The sequence below is a fragment of the Cetorhinus maximus genome, chromosome 18 (assembly GCF_964194155.1).
Source record: "Cetorhinus maximus chromosome 18, sCetMax3.hap1.1, whole genome shotgun sequence".
NCBI classification, from domain to species: domain Eukaryota; kingdom Metazoa; phylum Chordata; class Chondrichthyes; order Lamniformes; family Cetorhinidae; genus Cetorhinus; species Cetorhinus maximus.
Window position 1 is genome coordinate 80,047,308 of NC_135896.1, and position 22,990 is coordinate 80,070,297.

The 22,990-nt window shown below is 45.3% G+C and overlaps 1 protein-coding gene across 1 annotated transcript in view; it reads right to left on the reverse strand.

The window, feature by feature from the left end:
• Positions 1-12,327: 12,327 nt before the first annotated feature.
• ccdc135 (coiled-coil domain containing 135) overlaps positions 12,328-22,990 on the reverse strand; it is a 122,723-nt gene continuing 112,060 nt past the window's right edge. The window contains exon 18 of the mRNA XM_078563386.1: positions 12,328-12,784. Coding sequence (XP_078419512.1) covers positions 12,694-12,784 — 91 coding nt within the window. The 3' untranslated portion in view covers positions 12,328-12,693. The remainder of the gene's footprint in view (positions 12,785-22,990) is intronic.

Consider the following 22,990-nt stretch of genomic DNA (forward strand, 5'->3'; position numbering starts at 1 on the left):
ACTTTTCCTCTCAATTTTACTATCCCCCACCTTCTCCCAGCCTATCTCCAGGGGGCTGAAAAAATTCAGCTCAACCTCTCAGTTTCTATCCTATCAAGCCCCTTCAGAATCTTGTTTGTTTCGATTAGGTCATCTCTCATCCTTCTAAACTCCAGGGAGGATAGGCCCAATTTACTCAGCCTCTCATCATAGGACAGCCCTCTCATCGCAGGAACTAATCTAGTGAACCTTTGCCAACATGCCATTTGCATTCCAAATTGCTTGCGGTACCTACATACTAACTTTCTGTATTCCTTGTATGAGTCACCCGAGTCTCTCTGTACCTCAACATGTAAGTTTCATGCCTTTTAAAAATGTTCTGCCTTTTTATTCTTACTACCAAATAACTGCTCATTTCTCCACATTATACTCTATCTACCACATTGTCCACTCACTAAATCTGTCTATACTTTTTTGCAGGCTCTTTGGTCCTCACAGTTTACATTTCTACCGAGTTTTTTATTGTTCACAAACTTAAATACATTATTCTCAGTCTCTTTGCCCAAATCATTAATATAGATTGTAAATAGCTGAGGCCCCAGCACTGTCTCTTGTGACGCCACACTAGTTACAGCCTACTAACTTGAAAGTACCCTTTTATCTCTACCTTCCTTCACGTATGTAAGCCAATCCTCCATCTATACTAATTTTTAACCCAATCCCACCAGCCCCAATGTAATAGAATGCCTTCTAAATATCCAGATATACTACATCTAGTATTTCCCCCTTATCTATCCTGCTAGTTACACCCTCCAAAAACACTAATAGGTTTGTAAAACATGATTTCTCTTTAAATAAATTGTTGTTTCTGCTGAATCATATAGTGCTTTTCCAAATGTCCAGTTGTTATATCCTTCATTTTCCCTGCTACTAATGTCAGGCTAACTGGCCTAAAGTTTTTTTTCTCTTCCTTCTTTCTAGAACAGTGGGGTTGGATTTTCTGGCTTCCAATCCACAGGGACTTTTTTTAGGATCAAAGGAACCTTGGAAGATTAAAGCCAGTGCATCCACTATCTTGCAGCTACCTCTTTCATAAACCCTAGATTGTAGGATTGCTAACTCCTTTTCCCCAAGAACAATTAAGGACTGGAACAATCTTGCACAAATCATGCCCTCTAAGGACTCATTTAAGGAAAATCTGTTGAATTTTTCTAATTAATGTGACTGTTGACTGAACTTGCAGTGCACCTCCTTTGAAAATTCCCTGATGCAAGACTATGGATGGAAATCTTACCAAATATCAAGTTAACAAGTATCAAGTAGGCCATCAAAGGAGATTTGTCTGCCTCTAGTACCATTAATTTCATCACTACTTTTTTCTTTGCTAATATGAATTACTTTTAAATTCCTCACTCTCATTAGACCCTTATTTCCCCACGTTTCCAATATGTTCTTTCTGACTTCTACAGTGAAGGCAGACACAAAATATTTGTTTACTGTCTCTGCCCTTTTATTATTATGCATTCTAATTTCTCCTCTCTCGGCCTCTAAGGGACCCAAGGGGAGAATTTTCTCCCCGTCGTGCAGTCTGGGCGGGAGCGAGCACGGGCGCTCAGCGCTCCCTGTGCAGGCGGGGGGAGGAGTGAGAGTCGGGGCCTGCACTCTTTCGCACATGTGTGCAAAAGAGCACGGAAACCTCCCTGAGGCATGGTGCTGCCTCAGGGAGATTAATTTGATTGTGGAAAACTGAAAAAAAAGATTTTTAAAAATTATTCGGACATGTCACATGAGCTGGGACATGTCTATGAATTTAATTAAAAATTTTTATTAAAGTTATAAACCCTTCATGAAACCTCATCGCACCCGTGGATGAGGTTCCATGAAAAGTGCAAAGGCCATCTGGGCTTTTCGCCTGCCTGCCAACCTTAAGGTTGAACAGGCAGCCTAGACAATCAGTTTAATTAAGTACTTAATGGCCTTAACGGGCCTTTGACAATTTGGCGGGCGCGCAGCCGACTCCGTTGCACGCCCGCCAAACTGAAGATTGGAATGACACGCAGTGACGTCGGGACACACACCTGATGTCACCGCGCGTCATTTCATGCGTCAGCGTGCGGGCCCTGCCCACGCACGCTGACCGGAAGATTCTGGCCCAAGTTTACTTTTGCTGCTCTCATCTTTTTTATATACATATAAAAGCTCTCATAATCTATTATTATATTTCTATATTCTGTAAGATTCTTCTAGATCACTAGTTGTACAACCTAATTATTTACTTATGAGTATTGAGTTAACCAGAATTGAGCTATTCACCTTTAAAGCAGCTTCCTTTGCTGCTGCATAGGAACACAAGCTGGCCATCCAGCCTTTTTGAGCCTGTTCTGCTGTCAGTTAGATCAAGGTTGATCTGTATCTCAGCCCCTTTAATCTGCTTTTATTATATATCCTTTGATACCCTTTTCCAATAAAAGTCTATTGGACCTGTTGAAAATTTCAATTGTCCCAGCACCTACAGCAGTAATTTAAATCAAAGCATTCCTTGCTTTCTTTTTGCAAGGATGTACATAATATTTTCCTGTTTTTCATTGGTTGGCATCGCTAGCAAGGGCAGCATTTATTTCCCTTCCTTAAATGCCCAGAATAAGTTGTTGGTGAGCTGTCTTGAGCAGCTCTATGTCATCTCTGTGTTCCCACAGTGCTGTTAGGTAGGGAGTTCCAGAATTTTGACCCAGCGATGATGAAGGAATGACCATGTATTTTCAAATTGGGATGGTGTGTGACTTGGAGAGGGATTTAGAGGTGGCAGCATTCCCATGCACCTGCTGCCCTTGGCCTTCTAGGCAAGTAGAGGTCATGGGTTTGGGAAGTGCTGTAGAAGAAGCCTTGGTGATTTGTTGCATGTACCTTGTAGCTGTTCCTCTCCTCTTTCTCTCCCTGGCAACTGCCTAAGGCAGAACCACCTGTTCACAATCTTGGTGTCATATTGCTAATTGCCACAGCCTCCACCTACAGCAGAACAGCCAGAGAATCTCAAAACTATATACCAAACAAACCCGCTCCACAAAAGTCCCACTGCTCTGTTAGAGACTTGTAGTCAAAAGCACTCACTCCTACATACTTCTGGCGAAACATCTTGTAAGGCAAAAGGGTTAGATGGTCAGAAGATCCATAATCAGTCCCTCAATTTTAAATATACCCCATTTCCCATCCTCTGTCATGTAGTTCTCTCTCCTGTCATGACCACGTAAAAGGTGTTTCCTCAAAGTGGTCAGTGAGCTAAGAATTTGTGTGTATATGTAGCCCCCTTTTAATTTGCAAGTGGTTCAATTTAAAAATAACTCAGCAGACAAGTTTTATTCTTAAACAAGATAAATATTAGTTTATTACAAAACTCCTGCTGAATGTTACTTAAGTAAAAGTGATAAAGTTATTAACTAAAACACAGATGCAAAGATTTAAATGCAGATAAAAAAAATACTTAAGGATGAGATTTCAAATCAGTCTCTGTGAGGTCTGTGAGTCTTTGGCTCTGGGGGAGATGGCATCTGTACAGGCCGGATAGGTTGCATGTGAACAGAGCTGGGACTGAGTTTATTGCGGGGTGTTTTGTTAGTATTGTTGGGGAGGGTTTAAACGAACTCGGCAAGGACGTGAGAACCAGGAGATAATATTAGAGCGTAATAAGGGTGCACAAAACACTGGGATTGACAGATTGCACTAGAATAGAGAATAGCAAGTTAATAGGTGGAGTCGGAGTAAGGGAGAAATTAATGAAGTCTAAATCAGGGTTATACTGCATAAAAACTGAGCGTCAACTCGCAGACACTTCCTCCTACCTCTCCCTGGACCATGACCCCACCACAGAACATCAAGCCATTGTTTCCAGGACTGTCACTGACCTCATCTCCTCTGGAGATCTTCCTCCCACAGCTTCCAACCTGATAGTCGCCCAACCTCGGACGGCCCGCTTCTACCTCCTACCCAAAATCCACAAACAGAACTGTCCTGGCAGACCGATCGTGTCAGCCTGTTCCTGCCCCACGGAACTCATTTCTCGTTATCTTGACTCCCTTCTCTCTCCCCTTGTCCAGTCCCTTCCCACCTACATCCGTGATTCCTCTGACATCTTACGTCACATCAACAATTTCCAGTTCCCTGGCCCCAACCGCTTCCTCTTCACCATGGATGTCCAATCCCTCTACACCTCCATCCCCCACCAGGATGGTCTGAGGGCCCTTAGCTTCTTCCTTGAACAGAGGCCCCAACAATCCCCATCCACCACTACTCTCCTCCGTCTGGCTGAACTTGTTCTCACACTGAACAATTTCTCCTTTAATTCCTTTCACTTCCTCCAAATAAAAGGTGTGGCTATGGGTACCCGCATGGGCCCCAGTTATGCCTGTCTCTTTATGGGGTATGTGGAACATTCCTTGTTCCAGTCCTACTCCGGCCCCCTCCCACAACTCTTTCTCCGGTACATCGATGATTACTTCGGTGTTGCTTCATGCTCTCGTCGGGACCTGGAAAAATTTATTAATTTTGCTTCCAATCTCCACCCCTCTATCATTTTCACATGGTCCATCTCTGACACTTCTCTTCCCTTCCTTGACCTCTCTGTCTCAATTTCTGATGATAGACTGTCCACCAATATCCACTACAAGCCTACCGACTCCCACAGCTACCTCGACTACAGCTCCTCACACCCCGCTTCCTGTAAGCACTCCATCCCATTCTCTCAGTTCCTTCGCCTCCGTCGCATCTGTTCTGATGACGCTACCTTCAAAAACAGCTCCTCTGGCATGTCCTCCTTCTTCCTTAACCGAGGTTTTCCACCCACGGTGGTTGACAGGGCCCTCAACCGTGTCCGGCCCATATCCCGCGCATCCTCCCTCACGCCTTCTCCTTCTTCCCAGAAACATGATAGGGTCCCCCTTGTCCTCACTTATCACTCCACCAGCCTCCGCATTCAAAGGATCATCCGCCGCCATTTCCGCCAACTCCAGCATGATGCCACCACCAAACACATCTTCCCTTCACCCCCACTGACGGCATTCCGTAGGGATCATTCCCTCCAGGACACCCTGGTCCACTCCTCCATCACCTCCTACTCCTCAACCCCCACCTATGGCACCTCCCCATGCCCACGCAGAAGATGCAACACCTACCCCTTCACTTCCTCTCTCCTCACTGTCCAAGGGCCCAAACACTCCTTTCAAGTGAAGCAGCATTTCACTTGCATTTCCCCTAACTTAGTCTACTGCATTCGTTGCTCCCAATGCAGTCTCCTCTACATTGGAGAGACCAAACGCAAACTGGGCGACCGCTTTGCAGAACACCTGCGGTCTGTCCGCAAGAAAGACCCAAACCTCCCTGTTGCTTGCCATTTTAACACTCCACCCTGTTCTCTTGCCCACATGTCTGTCCTTGGCTTGCTGCATTGTTCCAGTGAAGCCCACGCAAACTGGAGGAACAGCACCTCATCTTCCGACTAGGCACTTTACAGCCTTCCGGGCTGAATATTGAATTCAACAACTTTAGATCTTAAACTCCCCCTCCCCCCATCCCCACCCCGTTTCTCCCCCCTCCCTTTTTTTTCAATAATTTATATAGATTCTTTTTTTCCCACCTATTTCCATTATTTTTAAATCTAAAACTAAAACTTTGTTAGTCTTTCCACCCCACCCCCACTAGAGCTGTACCTTGAGTATCCTGTCTTCCATTCTTAATTAGCACTTTTCTCAGACAATATCACCACCTTCAACACCTCTTTGATCCTTTTGTCTGTGACATCTTTTGATTATCTGCTCCTATCACTGCTTTCTTATCTCCACAATCACCACACCCTCAACTTCTCTCTCCCCCCGCCCCCCCACCTTAGACCAGCTTATATTTCACTTTTCTCCTAACCATACTCAGTTCTGCCGAAGGGTCATGAAGACCCGAAACGTTAACTGATTTCTTCTCCACCGATGCTGCCAGACCTGCTGAGTTTTTCCAGGTAATTCTGTTTTTGTTTTATACTGCATATATGTGAATGCACAGAGTATAGTAAATAAGATAGGTGAGTTACAGGTGCAGATTGCCATGTGGAATTATGATGTTGTAGCGATAACAGATACCTGGCTCAAGGAAGGGCAGGACCGGGTACTAAATATTCCTGGGTACAAGGTGTTCAAAAAAGATAGGAAAGGAAGAAAAGGAGGAGGGGTATCAGTATTGGTTAAGGAGAGCATTGCAGTGCTGGAGAAAGAGGATGTCCCTGAGGGTTCAAGGACAGAATCAATTTGGCTAGAGCTAAGGAACAAAAAGGGCGCAATCACATTGCTCGGTGTAGTCCATAGACCACCAACTAGTGGGAAGGGTGTAGAGGAAAAAATCTGCTGGGAAATTACAGAAAGGCAAACATTTGAGAGTAGTTATAATCTGGGACTTCAATTACCCGAATATAGACTGGGGTAGAGGTACTGTAAAGGGCAGAGAGGGGAAAGCATTCCTAGATTGTGTTCAGGAGAATTTCCTACAGCAACATGTATGTGTCCAGTCCAACAAGAAAGGAGGCATTGATAGACGTAGTTCTTGGAAGTGAAGTGGGCCAAGTAGATCAAGTGGCAGTGGGGCAACATTTAGGAGACAGTGATCATTGTATCACAAGGCTTAGGATGGCGGGAGAAAAGGACAATGGGATATCCAGGGTAAGAATAATTAACTGGGGGAGAGCCAACTTTAATGGGGCAAGAACGGAGCTGGGCCAGATAGACTGGAACCAAAGGATTGCCAAGAAAAACTGTAGCTAAACAATGGGCTACCTTCAAAAAAGAAATCATCTGGGCAGTCAAGGTGTATTCCCTCAAAAGGGAAACATAGGGCAAACAAGTCCAGAGCCTCCTAGATGAAAAAAGAGATGGAAATTAAGGTAAAGAAGAAAAAGTATGTTTATGACAAGTGTCAGGTAGAAAATACAATTGAGAACCAGGTTGCATATAGAAGTGAATACAGAGGTGAAGAAGCAAATAAGAGAAACAAAATGGATTATGAGAAATGATTGGCAGCCAACATAAAGGGGAATTCCAAAGTTTTCTATAGGCACATTAATAGTAAAAAGAGGAGTAGGGCCGATTGGGGACCAAAAAGGGGATTTACACATGGAGGCAGGGGATATGGCTGAGGTGTTAAATGAATACTTTGCATCTGTCTTTACCAAGGAAGCAGATGCTACTCAGGCCATAGTGACAGAGGAGGGAATTCAGTCAGTGGAAGGGTTCAAAATTGATAAGGAGAAGGTATTGGATAAATTATCAGTACTTAAAGTTGACAAGGCACCGGGATTGGATGAGATGCACGTAAGGATATTGAAGGATGTGAGAGTGGAAATTGCAGGGGCACTGGCCACAATCTTTCAGTCTTTCCTTGACTCAGGGGTGGTGCCAGAGGACTGGAGAATTGCAAACATTATGCCCCTGTTCATAAAAGGTTATAAGCATCAGCCCGGGAATTACGGACCAGTCAGTTTAACTTTGGTGGTGGGGAAACTTCTGGAAACAATTATTTAGGATAAAATTAATAGTCACCTGGAGAAATGTGGGTTGATTAGGAAGATCCAGCATGGATTTCTTAAGGAAAAATTGTGTTTAACTAACTTGGAGTTTTTTGAAGAGGTAACAGAGAGGGTTCATGAGGGTAATGCTGTTGATGTGGTGTACATGGACTTCCAAAAGGCATTTGATACAGTGCCACACAACAAACTTGTGAGAAAAGTTATAGCTCACGAATAAAAGAATAGTAGCAACCTGGATACAAAATTGGCTGAGTAATATGAAACGACGAGTAATGGTTAATGGATATTTTTCGGGCTAGAGGAAAGTTTGTAGTGGAGTTCCCCATGGGTCAGTATCGGGACCCTTGCTTTTCCTTATGTATATTAATGATCTAGGTCTTGGTGTGCAGGAGACAATTTCAAAGTTTGCAGATGACACAAAACTTGGAAGTATTGTAAGCTGTGAGGAGGACAGTGTAGAACTTCAAAAGGACATAGACAAGTTGGTGGGGTGGGCAGATAGGTGGCAGATGAAGTTCAATGTGGAGAAATGTGAGGCAATCTGTTTAGGAAGAACATGGAGGGACAATAGAAAATAAGGGGTACAACTCTAAAGAGTGTGCAGGAGCAGAGGGACCTGTACATAAGTCATTAAAGATGGAGAGAGCAGTTAATAAAGCATACGGTATCCTAAGCTTTATTAATATGGACATAGAGTACAAGAGCAAGGAGGTTATGCTGAACTTGTATAAGACACTAGCTAGACCTCAGCTGGAGTATCGTGTACAGTTCTGGGTGCCACACTTTAGGGAGAATGTGAATGCGTTGGAGAGAGTGCAGAAGAGGTTTACAAGAATGGCCCCACAGAGATGAGAAACTTCACTTATGAAGATAGACTGGAGAAGTTGGGACTGTTCTCCTTGGAGAGAAGGCTAAGAGGAGATTTGATTGAGGCGTTCAAAATCATGAGGGCTCTGGACAGAGTAGATAGGGAGAAACTCTCCCCACTCGTAAAGGGATCGAGAACAATAGGGCAAAGATTTAAAGTAATTTGCAAAAGAAGCAAATGTGATGTGACAAAAAACTTTTTCACGCAGTGAATGGTTCAGGTCTGGAATGCACTGCCCGGAAGTGTGGTAGAGGCAATCGAGGAATTCAAGAGACCATTGGATGATTATTTGAATAGAAACAATGTGCAGGGTTACAGGGACAAAGCAGGAGAATGGCACTAAGTCATGATGCTCAATTGTGAGGCGGTGCAGACGCAATGGGCCAAATGGCCTCCTTTTGTACTGTAACAACCCTGTGATTCTGTGATATTGTTGCAGGCCCCGTTGCTCGAATTCATTCTGTCTGTAGTGAAGGGATTGAAACTTGAGGTTCGGTTTAGCATCTGTGATGCCTTTTGAAGTCGAATAGCCAGAGTTTTCCTTTGTAGGTGGACTTCATAGGATGCTAGGAGAGAGTAAAAGCTCCTTTCCTTACTGGAAACTGCAGGTGCCATCACTTGATGATTGCCTGGTTTATTCTCAGCAGACAAGGGATAATCTTCTGGAAGCTTTACTTTGTAACTCCTGATGGCAGGAAACCTTAGCTCTGACATGTGGCTCATGGCTGGTTCAGCTGAGAGCTGTCTGTTGGTATTGTCTCTCATACTGCCACACTATATGGCTTCTTCCAGCCTCCTTTGTACAGTTCAAAAACACAAAAATGGCTGCTATCCCAAACTGTCTAATCAAGCTTCCATATTAGGTTAAAAGCAAAATACTGCGGATGCTGGAAAACTGAAACAGAAACAGAAAATTCTGGAAAAACTCAGCAGGTCTGACTTCATCTGCGGAGAGAGAAACAGAGTTAATGTTTCGAGTCCGTATGACCCTTCTTCAGAGCGATCTGCAATTGGCTACCATTTTTCCTATACTACAAAAGTGATTACACTTCAAGTGTACTTCATTGGTTGTAAAATGCTTTGAAACATCCAGTGCTCGTGAAAAAGGAGTATACAAATTAAAGTCTTTGGTTTTTTTGGGCTGGTGAGCCAATATTGGTAACATATGTGGTGATCTTAAAGGGAAGCTTTGGCAGCAAATGTGATTCTAAAGGGAAGTATTTCCAGCACATGTGGTGATCTTAATGGGAAGATTTTCCACAGGAATAATTCATTGGATAAAGTATTATTTGAAACCTTATGATGTGAAACATTTCTGTATAAGTATTAGAAATCAAGACTTTTGTATAGAGCAGGATAGCCTCATTAAATCTCTGAAGTTGGCAGTGTGAGGAGCTGGAACAGCACCTTGGTGCTGTTGATGGTATTTGGTGCTTCTTCTGCAATCTAGGTAAGTGTTGAGTAAGACTTATAGACGTTTACAGCACAGAAGGAGGCCATTTAGCCCATCATGTTCGCGCCAGTCAACAAAGATCTGACTACATTAATCCCATTTTCCAGCGCATGGCCCATAGTCCTGGAGGCTATGGCAACACAAGTGAATATCTAAATACTTTTTAAATGTTACAAAAGTTTCTGACTCAACCACCCTTTCAGGCAGTGAGTTCCAGACTCCCACCACCCTCTGGGTGAAAAAATTTCTCCTCAACTCCTCTCTTAGCCTTCTACCTCTTACCTTAAATCTACGCCCCCTAGTTATTGACCCCTCTACTAACAGAAAAAGTGCCTTCCTATCCACCCTATCTATGCCCCTCATAATCTTATACACCTCTATCAGGTCCCCTCTCAACCTTCACTGCTCCAAGGAAAACAATGCCAGCCTATCCAATCTTTCCTCATAGCTCAGACCCTCCAGCCAAGGCAACATCCTGGTGAATCTCCTTTGCAACCTCTCCAGTGCAATTACATCCTTCTTATAATGTGGTGACCAGAACTGCATGCAATACTCTAGCTGTGACTACCCCGTGTTTTATACAGTTCCAGGATAACCTCCCTGCTCTTGTATTCTATGCCTCAGAAAATAAAGGCAAGCATCCCATATGCCTTCTTAACCACCTGCCTGGCTACCTTCAGGGATCTGTGGATATGCACACCAAGGTCCCTCTGATCTTCAGTACTTCCCAGGGTCTTACCATTCATAGAGTAATCCCTTGCCTTGTTAGCCCTCCCCAAATGCATTACCTCACACTTTTCTGGGTTGAATTCCATTTGTCATTGCTCTGCCCACCTGACAAGTCCATTGATATCCTCCTGCAGTTTACGGCTATCCTCCTCACTATTACCACCCTACCAATTCTCGTGTCATCCGCAAACTTCTTGATCATAGCCCCTACATTTAAGTCCAAATAATTTATGTACACCATAAACAGCAAAGGCCCCAGCACTGAGCCCTGCAGAACCCCAGTGGAAACAGACTTCCAGTCACAGAAACATCCCTCTACCATCACCCTCTGCTTCCTGCCTCTCAGCCAATTTTGGATCCAACATGCCACTTTGCCTTGGATCCCATGGGCTCTTAGTTTCTTGACCAGTCTGCCATGAGGAATCTTAACAAAAGCCTTGCTTAAGTCCATATAAACTACATCAAATGCATTACCCTCATCATCACTCCTGGTTACCTCCTCAAAAAATTCAATCAAATTTGTCAAACATGACCTTCCCTTAAGAAATCAATGCTGATGATCCCTGATTAATCCGTGTCTCTCCAAGTGCAGATATATTCTGTCCTTCAGAATTCTTTCTAGTAGCTTCCGCCACCACCGAGGTTAGACTGATTGGCCAGTAATTCCCTGGTCTATCCCTTCCTCCTTTTTTCATAATGGGATAACGTTAGCAATCCTCCAGTCCTGTGGCCAGAGAGGATTTGAAAATTACTGCCAGGGCCCCTGATATCTTTTCCCTTGCCTCCCTCAACAGCCTGGGATACATCTCATCCGGGCCTGCGGATTTATCCACTTTTAAGGCCGCTAAACCTGCCAGCACCTTCTCTCTCTCTATGTTAATTTCCTCTAATATTTCATAGTCCTCCACCCTGATGCTATGCCTGCATTGTCCTTTTCCATTGTGAAGACTGGAGCAAAGTATTCATTGAGGACTGTGCCCACGTCTTCTGGGTCTACACACAGATTACCTCTATGGTCTCTAATTGGACCTACTCTTTCTCTAGTTATTCTCTTGCTCTTTATATATTTAAAAAACCCCTTTGGGGTAAGACCTACTTGATCTTACCAATTTGTCTGTTGAATCAAAAGATGTCAGCCTGTTTCTCTCATGCTAAGCCCTGAGGTTGATTCAACTTGTAATTAATGTTAGAGGAAACACATGGTGGATTCAAAATGTGTAGAGGATGGTTTGAACTGTTGAACTCTTTACTGGGAACATATTCAATCCTTGTCTGAGCTGAAGTGTGCTTTCCAGAACTGGAACCAACCTTATGTTCCTTTTGCATGAAATTGGATCTTGTAGCCCGTATGCTGTGCCAGGAATTAACATGGTCCCATCAAGCCCCATTCCTGAATTTGAAGCAGTTTCTTTTTATTTCTAGGAGTCATGCACTAACTAAACATGGTGTAAGCAAGTGATTTGGATATTGGTTAATGGCAAAACCTCAATCTCAACACAAATTTCAGACAGGGAGTTGATTTATGGTTGGAGGCTATGTTTAAGTCAACAAGAACTGACGTAACTGAAATAGGTCTAGTGAGCCAACAGTGAGAATCAGCTGAAGAAAATTATATCTGATAAAGCTAGGGTAAAAACCTTCAAAAATGGTCCATTAGAAAACTATTTAGAGAATGTTGAAACCAAATTTAAATAAACAACAATAAAATAATTTCTGGATGCAATTAACAACAGCAAGGAGGAAAACAGCTAGAGGTATATTTCACAATGCCTACAATAGAAGTGGAGAAATTACATGTGACATGGCTATGCTGCGAACTTGGTAAAGGGACAGTGCCTGAAGGTGATGTTTCTCCTCTGTGTATATTTGCATATGAGAGTTGGCATCCTTCACCTGAGCAATAGACAGGCTGATCGCTTTTCAGAACTTCGTGACAAAAAAATATGCCAATACAATAGTTAAAACATAAACATAGTTAAATCATTCATATGAAACCTTTCTTCTTATTTGGATTTTGAATGTGGGCTTGGAGAATAACAAAAGCATTCCTGCACATCAAACAATTTTCTCTGTGTACTGGTTTCCATTGTAACAGATAGTTCAATATGTTTAGCAGTTCTTTAATTTCTTGGCCAACCGTGGGTCCTTGCGAATCTTTTCTTCCAGGGCTAGATACTTGATTGGTGCTGTCTCTTTGTGCCTGTGAACAAGTCAAGAGCTATAGTGTAACCTCAGTACTGAAGGTGGAAAAAAACCAATTAAAAATTGGGTTTTAATTCTCAAATCAATTTTTTTATTCGTTCACGGGACGTGGGCTTCGCTGGCTGGGCGCCCATCCCTAATTGCCCTTGAGAAGGCGGTGGTGAGCTGCCTTCTTGAACCACTGTAGTTCATGTGGTGTAGGTACACCCACAGTGCTGTTAGGAAGGGAGTTCCAGGTTTTTGACCCAGCAACAGTGAAGGAATGGCAATATATTTCTAAGTCATGATGGTGAGTGGCCTGGTGAGGAATTTGCAGGTGGTGGTGTTCTCATATGTCTGCTGCCCTTGTCCTTCTAGATGGCAGCAGCTGTGGGTTTGGAAGGTGCTGATTAAAGAGCCTTGGTGAGATCCTGCAGTGCATCATGTAGATGGTACATACTGCTGCCACTGTGCATCGGTGGTGGAGGGAGTGAATGTTTGTGGATGGGGTGCCAATCAAGTGGGCTGCTTTGTCCTAGATGGTGTCAAGCTTCTTGAGTGTTGTTGGAGCTGCACCCATCCAGGCAAGTGGAAAGTATTCCATCACTCTCCTGACTTGCATCTTGTAGATGGTGGACAGGCTTTGGGGAGTCAGGAGGTGAGTTACTCATCGCAAGATCCCTAGCATCTGACTTTCTTTTGTAGCCACAGTATTTATATGGCTAATCCAGTTCAGGTTCTAGTCAAAGGTAACCCCCAGGATGTTGATGGTGGGGGATTCAGTGATGCCATTGAATGTCAAAGGGTGGTGGGTAGATTCTCTCTTGTTAGGGATGGTCATTCCCTGGCACCTGTGTAGCTTGAATGCTACTTGCCAATTGTCAGCCCAAGGCTGGATATATTCCAGGTATTGCTGCATCTGTGCATGGACTGCCTCAGTTTCTGAAGAGTCGCGAATGGTGTGGAACATTGTGCCACTTTCAGCAAACATCCCCATTTCTGACCTTATGATGGACGATCATTGATGAAGCAGCGAAGATGTTTAGGCCTAGGACACCACCCTGAGGAACTCATGCAGTGATGTCCTGGGACTGAGATGATTGACCTCCAACAACCACAACCATCTTCCTTTGTGCTCGGTATGACCCCAACCAGTGGGGAGTTTTCCCCCTGATTCCTATTGACTCCAGTTTTGCTAGGGCACCTTGATGCCACACTCAGTCAAATGCTGCCTTGATGTCCAGGGCAGTCATTTTCACCTCACCTTCAGTTTTTTTGTCCATGTTTGAACAAAGGCTGTCATGAGGTCAGGAGCTGAGTGGCCCTGGTGGAACCCAAACTGGGCGTCAGTGAGCAGTTTATTGCAAAGCAAGTGCCACTTGATAGCACTGTTGATGACCTCTTCCATCACTTTACTGATGGCCAAGAGTTGATGGGGCGGTAATTGGCCGAGTTGGATTTGTCCTGCTTTTTGTGTACAGGACATACCTGAGCAATTTTCCACATTGCCAGGTTGATGCCAATGTTGTAACTGTACTGGAACAGCTTGGCTAGGGGCGCAGCAAATTCTGGAGTACAAATCTTGAGTACTATTGACAGAATTTTGTCAGGGCTCCATAGCCTTTGCAGTATCCAGTGCCTTCGGCCATTTCTTGAAATCACATGGAGTGAATTGAATTGGCTGAAACTGGCATCTATGGTGCTGAGGACCTCTGGAGGAGGCCGTGATGGATCATCCACTTGACACTTTTGGCTGAAGATTGATGCCAATGCTTCAGCCCTATCTTTTCTGCTGATATGCTTGGCTCTCCTATCATTGAGGATATTTGTGGAACCTCCTCCAGTGAGTTGTTTAATTGTGCACCAACATTCACAACTAGATGTGGCAGGATTGCTGAGCTTAGATCTGATTCATTGATTGTGGAATCGCTTAGCTCTGTCTATCACTTGCTGCTTATGCTGTTTGGCACGTAAGTAGTCCTGTGCTGGTGCTTCCACTAGGCTGACACCTCATTTTTAGGTCTGACTGGTGCTGTTGAGGCATGCCCTCCTGCACTCTTCATTGATGCAGGGTTGATGCCCTGGCTTGATGGTAATAGTAGAATGGGGGATATGCCGGGCCATGAGGTTACAGATTGTAGTTGAGTACAATTCTGCTGCTGATGGCCCACAGCGCCTCATGGTTGCCCAGTCTTGAGTTGCTAGATCTGTTCGGAATCTATCCCATTTAGCACAGTGGTAGTACCACACAACACAATGGAGGGTATCCTCAATGTAAAGACAGACTTCGTCTCCTTAAGGATGGTCACTCTTACTGATTCTGCGGCAGGCTGGTTAGTGAGGATGAGGTCAACTATGTTTTTCCCAAGAAGGAAAGGACTAGACCTGCCACAGATCTAGTCTAGTAGCTATGTCCTTTATGACTTGGCCAACAGTGGTGCTACCAAGCCAGTTTTGGTGATGGACTTTGAAGCCCACTGCCCCTCCTCCCTCACCGCTTTCTCCAAGTGGTGCTCAACATGGAGGAGTACTGATTCATCAGGTGGCATTGGGGGGTGGTGGGGGGCAGTGGAGAATGAAACATGGTAATCAGCAGGAGGTTTCCTTGCCCAGATGCCATGAGACTTCCAGAATTAATGTTGAGGTCAGACTCTGCCGGTGGAACGGTGATGGTGGCGCAAGGAATGATTCCATCAGTATTACTATGTCAGGCTGTTGACTAGTCTATGTTAGTAAAGAGGACTTTGCAAGTTTGACAGGGCTGAGTTTGCCATTTCTGGTGCCTAGGTCAATGCTGGGTGGTCTGTCCACTTCCATTCCTTTTAGAGGGGCAGTGGTTTGATGCAACTGAGTGGCTTGCTTGGCCATTTCAGAGGCCATTTAAGAGCCAACCACATTGTTGTGTCTGGAGTCATATGGAGGCCTGGTAAGGATGACAGATTTCTTTATGGGACATTAGTGAACTAGATGGGTTTTTATGACAACCGACAATGGTTTCATGGTCATCATTAATTCCAGATATTCAAATTTCACCATCTGATGAGGGATAATGGGATTTGAACCCTGGGTCTCTGGATTACTAGTGCAGTGACAATATCACTGTGCCACGATCTCCCCTTGAATCATGGGTAATGGATTAGCACAGTGTCTGATCATCTCTGACAGGCAGATTAAAATCCAGTTCCAATTTATTGGATAGAAGACTCTTCTCACCATTAACTAGAAAAGCCAAACATGAAATGAGTTTGGGCAGTTTAAGCCCAGTTTCTAGTAGATGCAGGTCCCAGCACTAAACATTTTATAAGGCGGCACAAATTAACACTAACTTGACAATCTTACATAAGCATAATTGGTGCGGGAAATGGAGGTGTGACAATGACAATTTGCATTTATATAATGGCATCAATGGTTCCACCAAGGCCAATCAGCTCCTGACCTCATTGCAGCCTTAGTCCAAACATGCACAAAAGAGCTGAACTCAAGAAGTGAGGTGAGATTGAATGCCCATGACAGCATTTGACCGAGTGTGGCATCAAGGAACCCTAGCAAAACTGGAGACAATGGGAATCAGGGGAAATCTCTCCACTGGGTTGGAGTCATACCTAGCACACAGGAAGATGATTGTGGTTGTGGAGATCAATCATCTCAGTGTCAGGACTTCACTACAAGAGTTCTTCAGGGTAGCGTCCTTGGCCCAACCATTTTCAGCTGCTTATCAATGACCTCCCCTCCATCATAAGGTCAGAAGTGGGGATGTTCACTGATGATTGTGCAAGGTTCAACACCATTCATGGCTCCTCAAGAACTGATGCAGTCTGTGACCATATGCAGCAAGACTTCGACAACATTCAGGCTTTCGTTATCACATGTTCCAGGACATGACCATCTCCAACAACAGAGAATCCAACCATCTCCCCATGACATTCAATAGCACTACCATCATTGAATCCCCCATTAATAACATCCTAGGGATTACCATTGATCGGAAACTGAACTGGACCAACCATTTAAATACTGTGGCTACAAAAGCAGGTTAGAGGCTGGGAATTCTGTGGAGAGTAACCCACCTCCTGATTCTGCAAAGCCTGAACACCATCCACATGCACAAGCCAGGGATGTGATGGAATACTCTCCACTTGCCTAGATGAGTGCAGCTCCAACAACACTCAAGAAGCTTGACACCATCCAGGACAAAGCAGCTCGCTTGACTGACACCCCTTCCACAAACATTCACTCCCTCCACCACCGACTCACAGTGGCAGTAGTATGTATCATTAACAAGATGCACTGCAGCAATTCACCAAGGCTCCTTAGACAGCACCTTCCAAACCTACAACCTCTACACCTAGAAAGACAAGGGCAGCAGATAGATGGGAACACCACCACCCGGAAGTTCCCCTCCAAGTTCCCTATCCTGACATGGAACTATATCGCCGTTCCTTCACTATTGCTGGGTCAAAATCCTGGAACTCCCTTCCTAACAGCACTGTGGGTGTACCTACACCACACAGACTGCAGTGGTTCAAGAAGGTGACTCACCACCACTTTCTGAGTGCAATTAGGGATGGGCAATAAAAATGCTGGCTCAGCCATGTCTCATCAAAGAATTTTTTTCAGTAGTAAAATGTCACAAGGCACTCCATAAGAACATTATCAAACAAAATTTGATACGCAGCCATAGTGAGATTTTAGGATGGGTGATCAAAAGAGGAAGTTTGACGGAGAATCTCTAGCGAGGAGAGAGATGGAGGGGTTTAGGGGGGGAATTCCAGAACTTGGGGCCTAAGCAACTGAAAGCATGCCCGCTAAGAGTGGAGCAATGAAAATCAGGGATGTGCGACAGGGATCAAAATAGTTTTATTTTTGTGGGCAATTTATTGATTTTTGGGGGGTGTTTTTTTTTGGTTTTCAGCGGCTCTTTTCATTTTCACTAACTCCTTTATTAGGAGTTGTTCACAATTTACATTAACAATTTGTACTTTGGAATCAGAAACACAGGGCAGGATTTTATGTCCCATGGGCGTGCACGCTCCCGACCTGATTGGGCGTGAAATCGCACGCAATGACGTCGGGCAAGCGTTCCAACATCATCGCGCACCCAGCGATCTTTCGGTCAGTGGTTGCCCGAGAGTCGGCAGCATGCCCACCGAAAATTAAGAGACCTATTAAAGCCCTTAAGCAGTAATTTATTTGTATTTTTTGCTGCCCGTCTAACCGTTTGGTTGGCGGATGGGCGAATTGGCCAGGCAGCCTTTGGATTTTTTACCCACGGGCAGGGTGAGGGTTCCAGAAGTAATTAAAGAAAAATGAAAGTTTTTAAACATTTTAAACATGTCCCTCTTCATGTGACTGAGTCACATGTGGGGACATGTTGCTCTCATTTTTAAAATGTTTATTTTTGTATCCACAATTCTTCAGCTCCCTGAGGCAGCTCTGTGCGCACGCACACGCTCCCCTGCGTATGCGCAGATCTCTGCGCTCGCACTCCTCCCACCCCCTCCCCGGCAGTGCTGAGCTCCTCAGTGCGCATTTCACGTTTGCCGTTAATTGACCAGCCAGCGTGAAATCGTGGTAGGGGCCCAATTGCGGGTGGTGGACCATTTCGTGGCTGCTCCCAGGGCCGTCTGCTCCGCCCACTCGACAACCGGGTGGAAAATCCAGCCCACAATCTCTAAATTTGTGGTTGATACTAAATTGAAGGGAGCATCGTCAATACTGAGGAGGACTCGTGCAAATTATAGGATTACATCAATAAACTTCCAGAATGGGTAAATAATTGGCAAATGAAGTTCAACACAAACAAATGTGAGGCAGTACATTTTGGTGGTAAGAATGGGGAGGTCACTTATTACTTGGAAGGTGCAAGTCTACGTGAGTTAGAGGAACAAAGGGGTCTTGGAGTACAAATGCATCAATTACTAAAAGTTGTGCTACAGGTTAGCAAGGCAATTTAAAAAAAAGCAAACCAACCACTAGGTTTTATTTCTAGAGGGTTAGAATTGAAAAGTAGGGAAGTTATGCTAAACCTGAGATAAAAGCAAAAAACTGCGGATGCTGGAAATCCAAAACAAAAAACAAAAATACCTGGAAAAACTCAGCAGGTCTGGCAGCATCTGCAGAGAGGAGCACAGTTAACGTTTTGAGTCCGAATGACCCTTCAACAGAACTGAGTAAAAATAGAAGAGAGGTGAAATATAAGCTGGTTTAAGGGGGGGGTGGGACAAGTAGAGCTGGATAGAGGGCCAGTGATAGGTGGAGATAACCAAAAGATGTCACAGACAAAAGGACAAAGAAGTGTTGAAGGTGGTGATATTATCTAAGGAATGTGCTAATTAAGGGTAGAAAGCAGGACAAGCAAGGTACAGATAGCCCTAGTGGGGGTGGGGTGGGGGGAAGGGATCGAAATAGGCTAAAAGGTAGAGATAAAACAATGGATGGAAATACATTTAAAAATAATGGAAATAGGTGGGAAAAGAAAAATCTATATAAATTATTGGGAAAAAAAAAAGAGGGGGGGATCGGAAAGGGGGTGAGGATGGAGGAGAGAGCTCATGATCTAAAATTGTTGAACTCAATATTCAGTCCGGAAGGCTGTAAAGTGCCTAGTCGGAAGATGAGGTACCGTTCTTCCAATTTGCGTTGAGCTTCACTGGAACAATGCAGCAGGCCAAGGACGGACATGTGGGCAGTAGAGCAGGGTGGAGTGTTGAAATGGCAAGCGACAGGGAGGTCTGGGTAATGCTTGCGGACAGACCGAAAGTGTTCTGTAAAGCGGTCACACAGTCTGCGTTTGGTCTCTCCAATGTAGAGGAAACCGCATTGGTAGCAGCGAATGCAGTAGGGAAGTGCAAGTGAAATGCTGCTTCACTTGAAAGGAGTGTGTGGGCCCTTGGACGGTGAGGAGAGGGGAAGTGAAGGGGCAGGTGTTGCATCTTCTGTGGTTGCATGGGAAGGTGCCGTGGGAGGGGGTTGAGGTGCAGGGGGTGATGGAGGAGTGGACCAGGGTCTCCCGGAGGGAACGATCCCTGCGGAATGCTGCCGGGGGGGTGAAGGGAAGATGTGTTTGGTGGTGGCATCATGCTGGAATTGGCGGAAATGGCGGAGGATGATCCTTTGAATGCGGAGGCTGGTGGGGTGATAAGTGAGGACAAGGGGGGCTTTATCATGGTTCTGGGAGGGTGAGGAAGGTGTGAGGGCAGATGCGCGGGAGATGGGCTGGACACGGTTGAGGGCCCTGTCAACCACCGTGGGTGAAAAACCTCGGTTAAGGAAGAAGGAAGACATGTCAGAGGAACTGTTTTTGAAAGTGGCATCATCAGAACAGATGCGACGGAGGCGAAGGAACTGAGAGAATGGGACGGAGTCCTTACAGGAAGTGGGATGTGAGGAGCTGTAGTCGAGGTAGCTGTGGGAGTTGGTAGGCTTGTAATGAATATTGGTGGACAGTCTATCACCAGAAGTTGAGACAGGGAGGTCAAGGAAGGGAAGGGAAGTATCAGAGATGGGCCATGTGAAAATGATGGAGGGGTGGAAATTGGAAGCAAAATTAATACATTTTTCCAGGTCCAGATGAGAGCATGAAGCAGCACCGAAGTAATCATCGATGTACCGGAGAAAGAGTTGTGGGAGGGGGCCGGAGTAGGACTGGAACAAGGAATGTTCCAAATACCCCATAAAGAGACAGGCATAACTGGGGCCCCTGTGGGTAGCCATAGCCACACCTTTTATTTGGAGGAAGTGAGAGGGGTTTAACGAGAAATTGTTCAGTGTGAGAACAAGTTCAGCCAGACGGAGGAGAGTAGTGGTGGATGGGGATTGTTTGGGCCTCTGTTCAAGGAAGAAGCGGAGAGCCGTCAGACGATCTCGGTGGGGGATGGAAGTGTAGAGGGATTGGACGTCCACAGTGAAGAGGAGGCGGTTGGGGCCAGGGAACTGGAAATTGTTGATATGATGTAGGGTGTCAGAGGAATCACGGATGTAGGTGGGAAGGGACTGGACAAGGGGAGAGAGAATGGAGTCAAGATAGCAAGAAATGAGTTCCTTGGGCGGGAACAAGCTGACACAATCGGTCTGCTGGGACAGTCTTGTTTGTGGATTTTGGATAGGAGGTAGAAGCGGGCCGTCCGAGGTTGGGAGACTATGAAGTTGGAAGCTGTGGAAGGAAGATCTCCAGAGGAGATGAGGTCAGTAACAGTACTGGAAACAATGGCTTGGTGTTCAGTGGTGGGGTCATGGTCCTGGGGGAGGTAGGAGGAAGTGTCTGCGAGTTGACGCTCAGCCTCTGCGAGGTAGAGGTCAGTGCGCCAGACAACAACAGCACCACCCTTGTCAGCAGGTTTGATGACAATGTCAGGGTTGGACCTGAGAGAACAGAGTGCAGCAAGTTCAGAAAGAGATAGTTTAGAGTGGGTGAGAGAAGCAGAGAAATTGAGACGACTAATGTCACGCTGACAGCTCTCAATGAAAAGATCGAGAAGGTAAGAATCCAGAGGGAGGGGTCCAGGTGGAGGGAGAATGTTGGAGGCGGGTAAAAGGGTCCCTTGAACGGGAAGAGGACTCCTGCCCAAAGAAGTGAGCACAGAGATGAAGGCAGCAGAAGGAGAGTTCAGCATCGTGCCGAGCCCGAAATTCATTGAGATGAGGGCGCAAGGGTATGAAACTAAGTCCTTTGCTGAGCACTGAACGACCTCTCTTCATAACTTAAATGTTTCATCCCAGGCAACATCCTGGTGAATCTCCTCTGCACCCCCTCCATTGCAATCACATCCTTTCTATAATGTGGCGACCAGAAATGTACACAGTATTCCAGCTGTGGCCTCACCAAGGTTCTAGACAATTCCAACATGACCTCCCTACTTTTGTAATCTATGCCTCGATTGATAAAGGCAAGTGTCCCATATGCCTTTTTCACCACCCCACCAACATGCCCCTCTGCCTTCAGAGATCTATGGACACACACGCCAAGGTCCCTTTGTTCCTCAGAACTTCCTAGTGCCATGCCATTCATTGAATACTTGTCAAATTACTCCTTCCAAAGTGTATCACCTCACACTTATCAGGGTCAAATTCCATCTGCCACTTATCTGCCCATTTGACCATCCCGTCTATATCTTCCTGTAGCCAAAGACACTCAACCTCACTGTTAACCACCTGGCCAATCTTTGTGTCATCCGCAAACTTACTAATCCTACCCCCCACATAGTCATCTATGTCGTTTATATAAATGACAAATAATAGGGGAACGAGCACAGATCCCTGTGGTATGCCACTGGACACTGGCTTCCAGTCACTAAAGCATTCATCTGTCATCACCCTTTGCCTCCTACAACTAAGCCAATTTGGAATCCACCTTATAAAATTACCCTGTATCTCATGTGCCTTTGCCTTCTTTATAAGTCTCCCATGTGGGACCTTGTCAAAGGCTTTGCTGAAATCCATATAAACTACATCAACTGCACTACCCTCATCTACACACCTGGTCACCTCCTCCAAAAATTCAATCAAACTTGTTAGGCATGACCTCCCTCTGACAAAGCCACGCTGACTATCCCTGATCAAACCTTGTCTCTCCAAGTGGAGATAGATACTCTCCTTCAGAAATTTCTCGAACAGTTTCCCTACCACTGACATGAGACTCACTGGCTTGTAGTTCCCTGGCTTATCTCTACAACCCTTCTTAAATAGCGGAACCACATTAGCTGTTTTCCAGTCCTCTGGCACCTCCCCCGTGGCCAGAGAGGAATTAAAAATTTGGGTCAGAGCCCCTGCGATCTCCTCCCTTGCCTCCCTCAGCAGTCTGGGACACAAATCATCCGGACCTGGAGATTTGTCCACTTTTAAGCCTGCCAACACCTCCAATACCTTGTCACTCCCTATATCAATTTGCTCAAGAACCTCGCAGTCTCTCTCCCCGAGTTCAATACCTTCATCCTCATTCTCTTGGGTGAAGATGGATGTGAAGTATTTTTTCAACACTCTAGCGATGTCCTCTGGCTCCACCCATAGATTGCCCCCTTGGTCCCTTATGGGCCCTACTCTTTCCCGGGGAAGGAGGGAGAAGCAGCAAGAAAATGCAAGGGTGTAGCAACGTGGGATGGAGGGAAGGGCCTTTTGTGTTGGGTCTGGGAGTCCTGTGGCGGGGTGGGGAAGGGGGATTTTATGGGTTAGGATGGTTGAAGAGAGATGGTCGTAGAAGGTGAAGTCAGCGCTGTCAATGGTGGGGCCA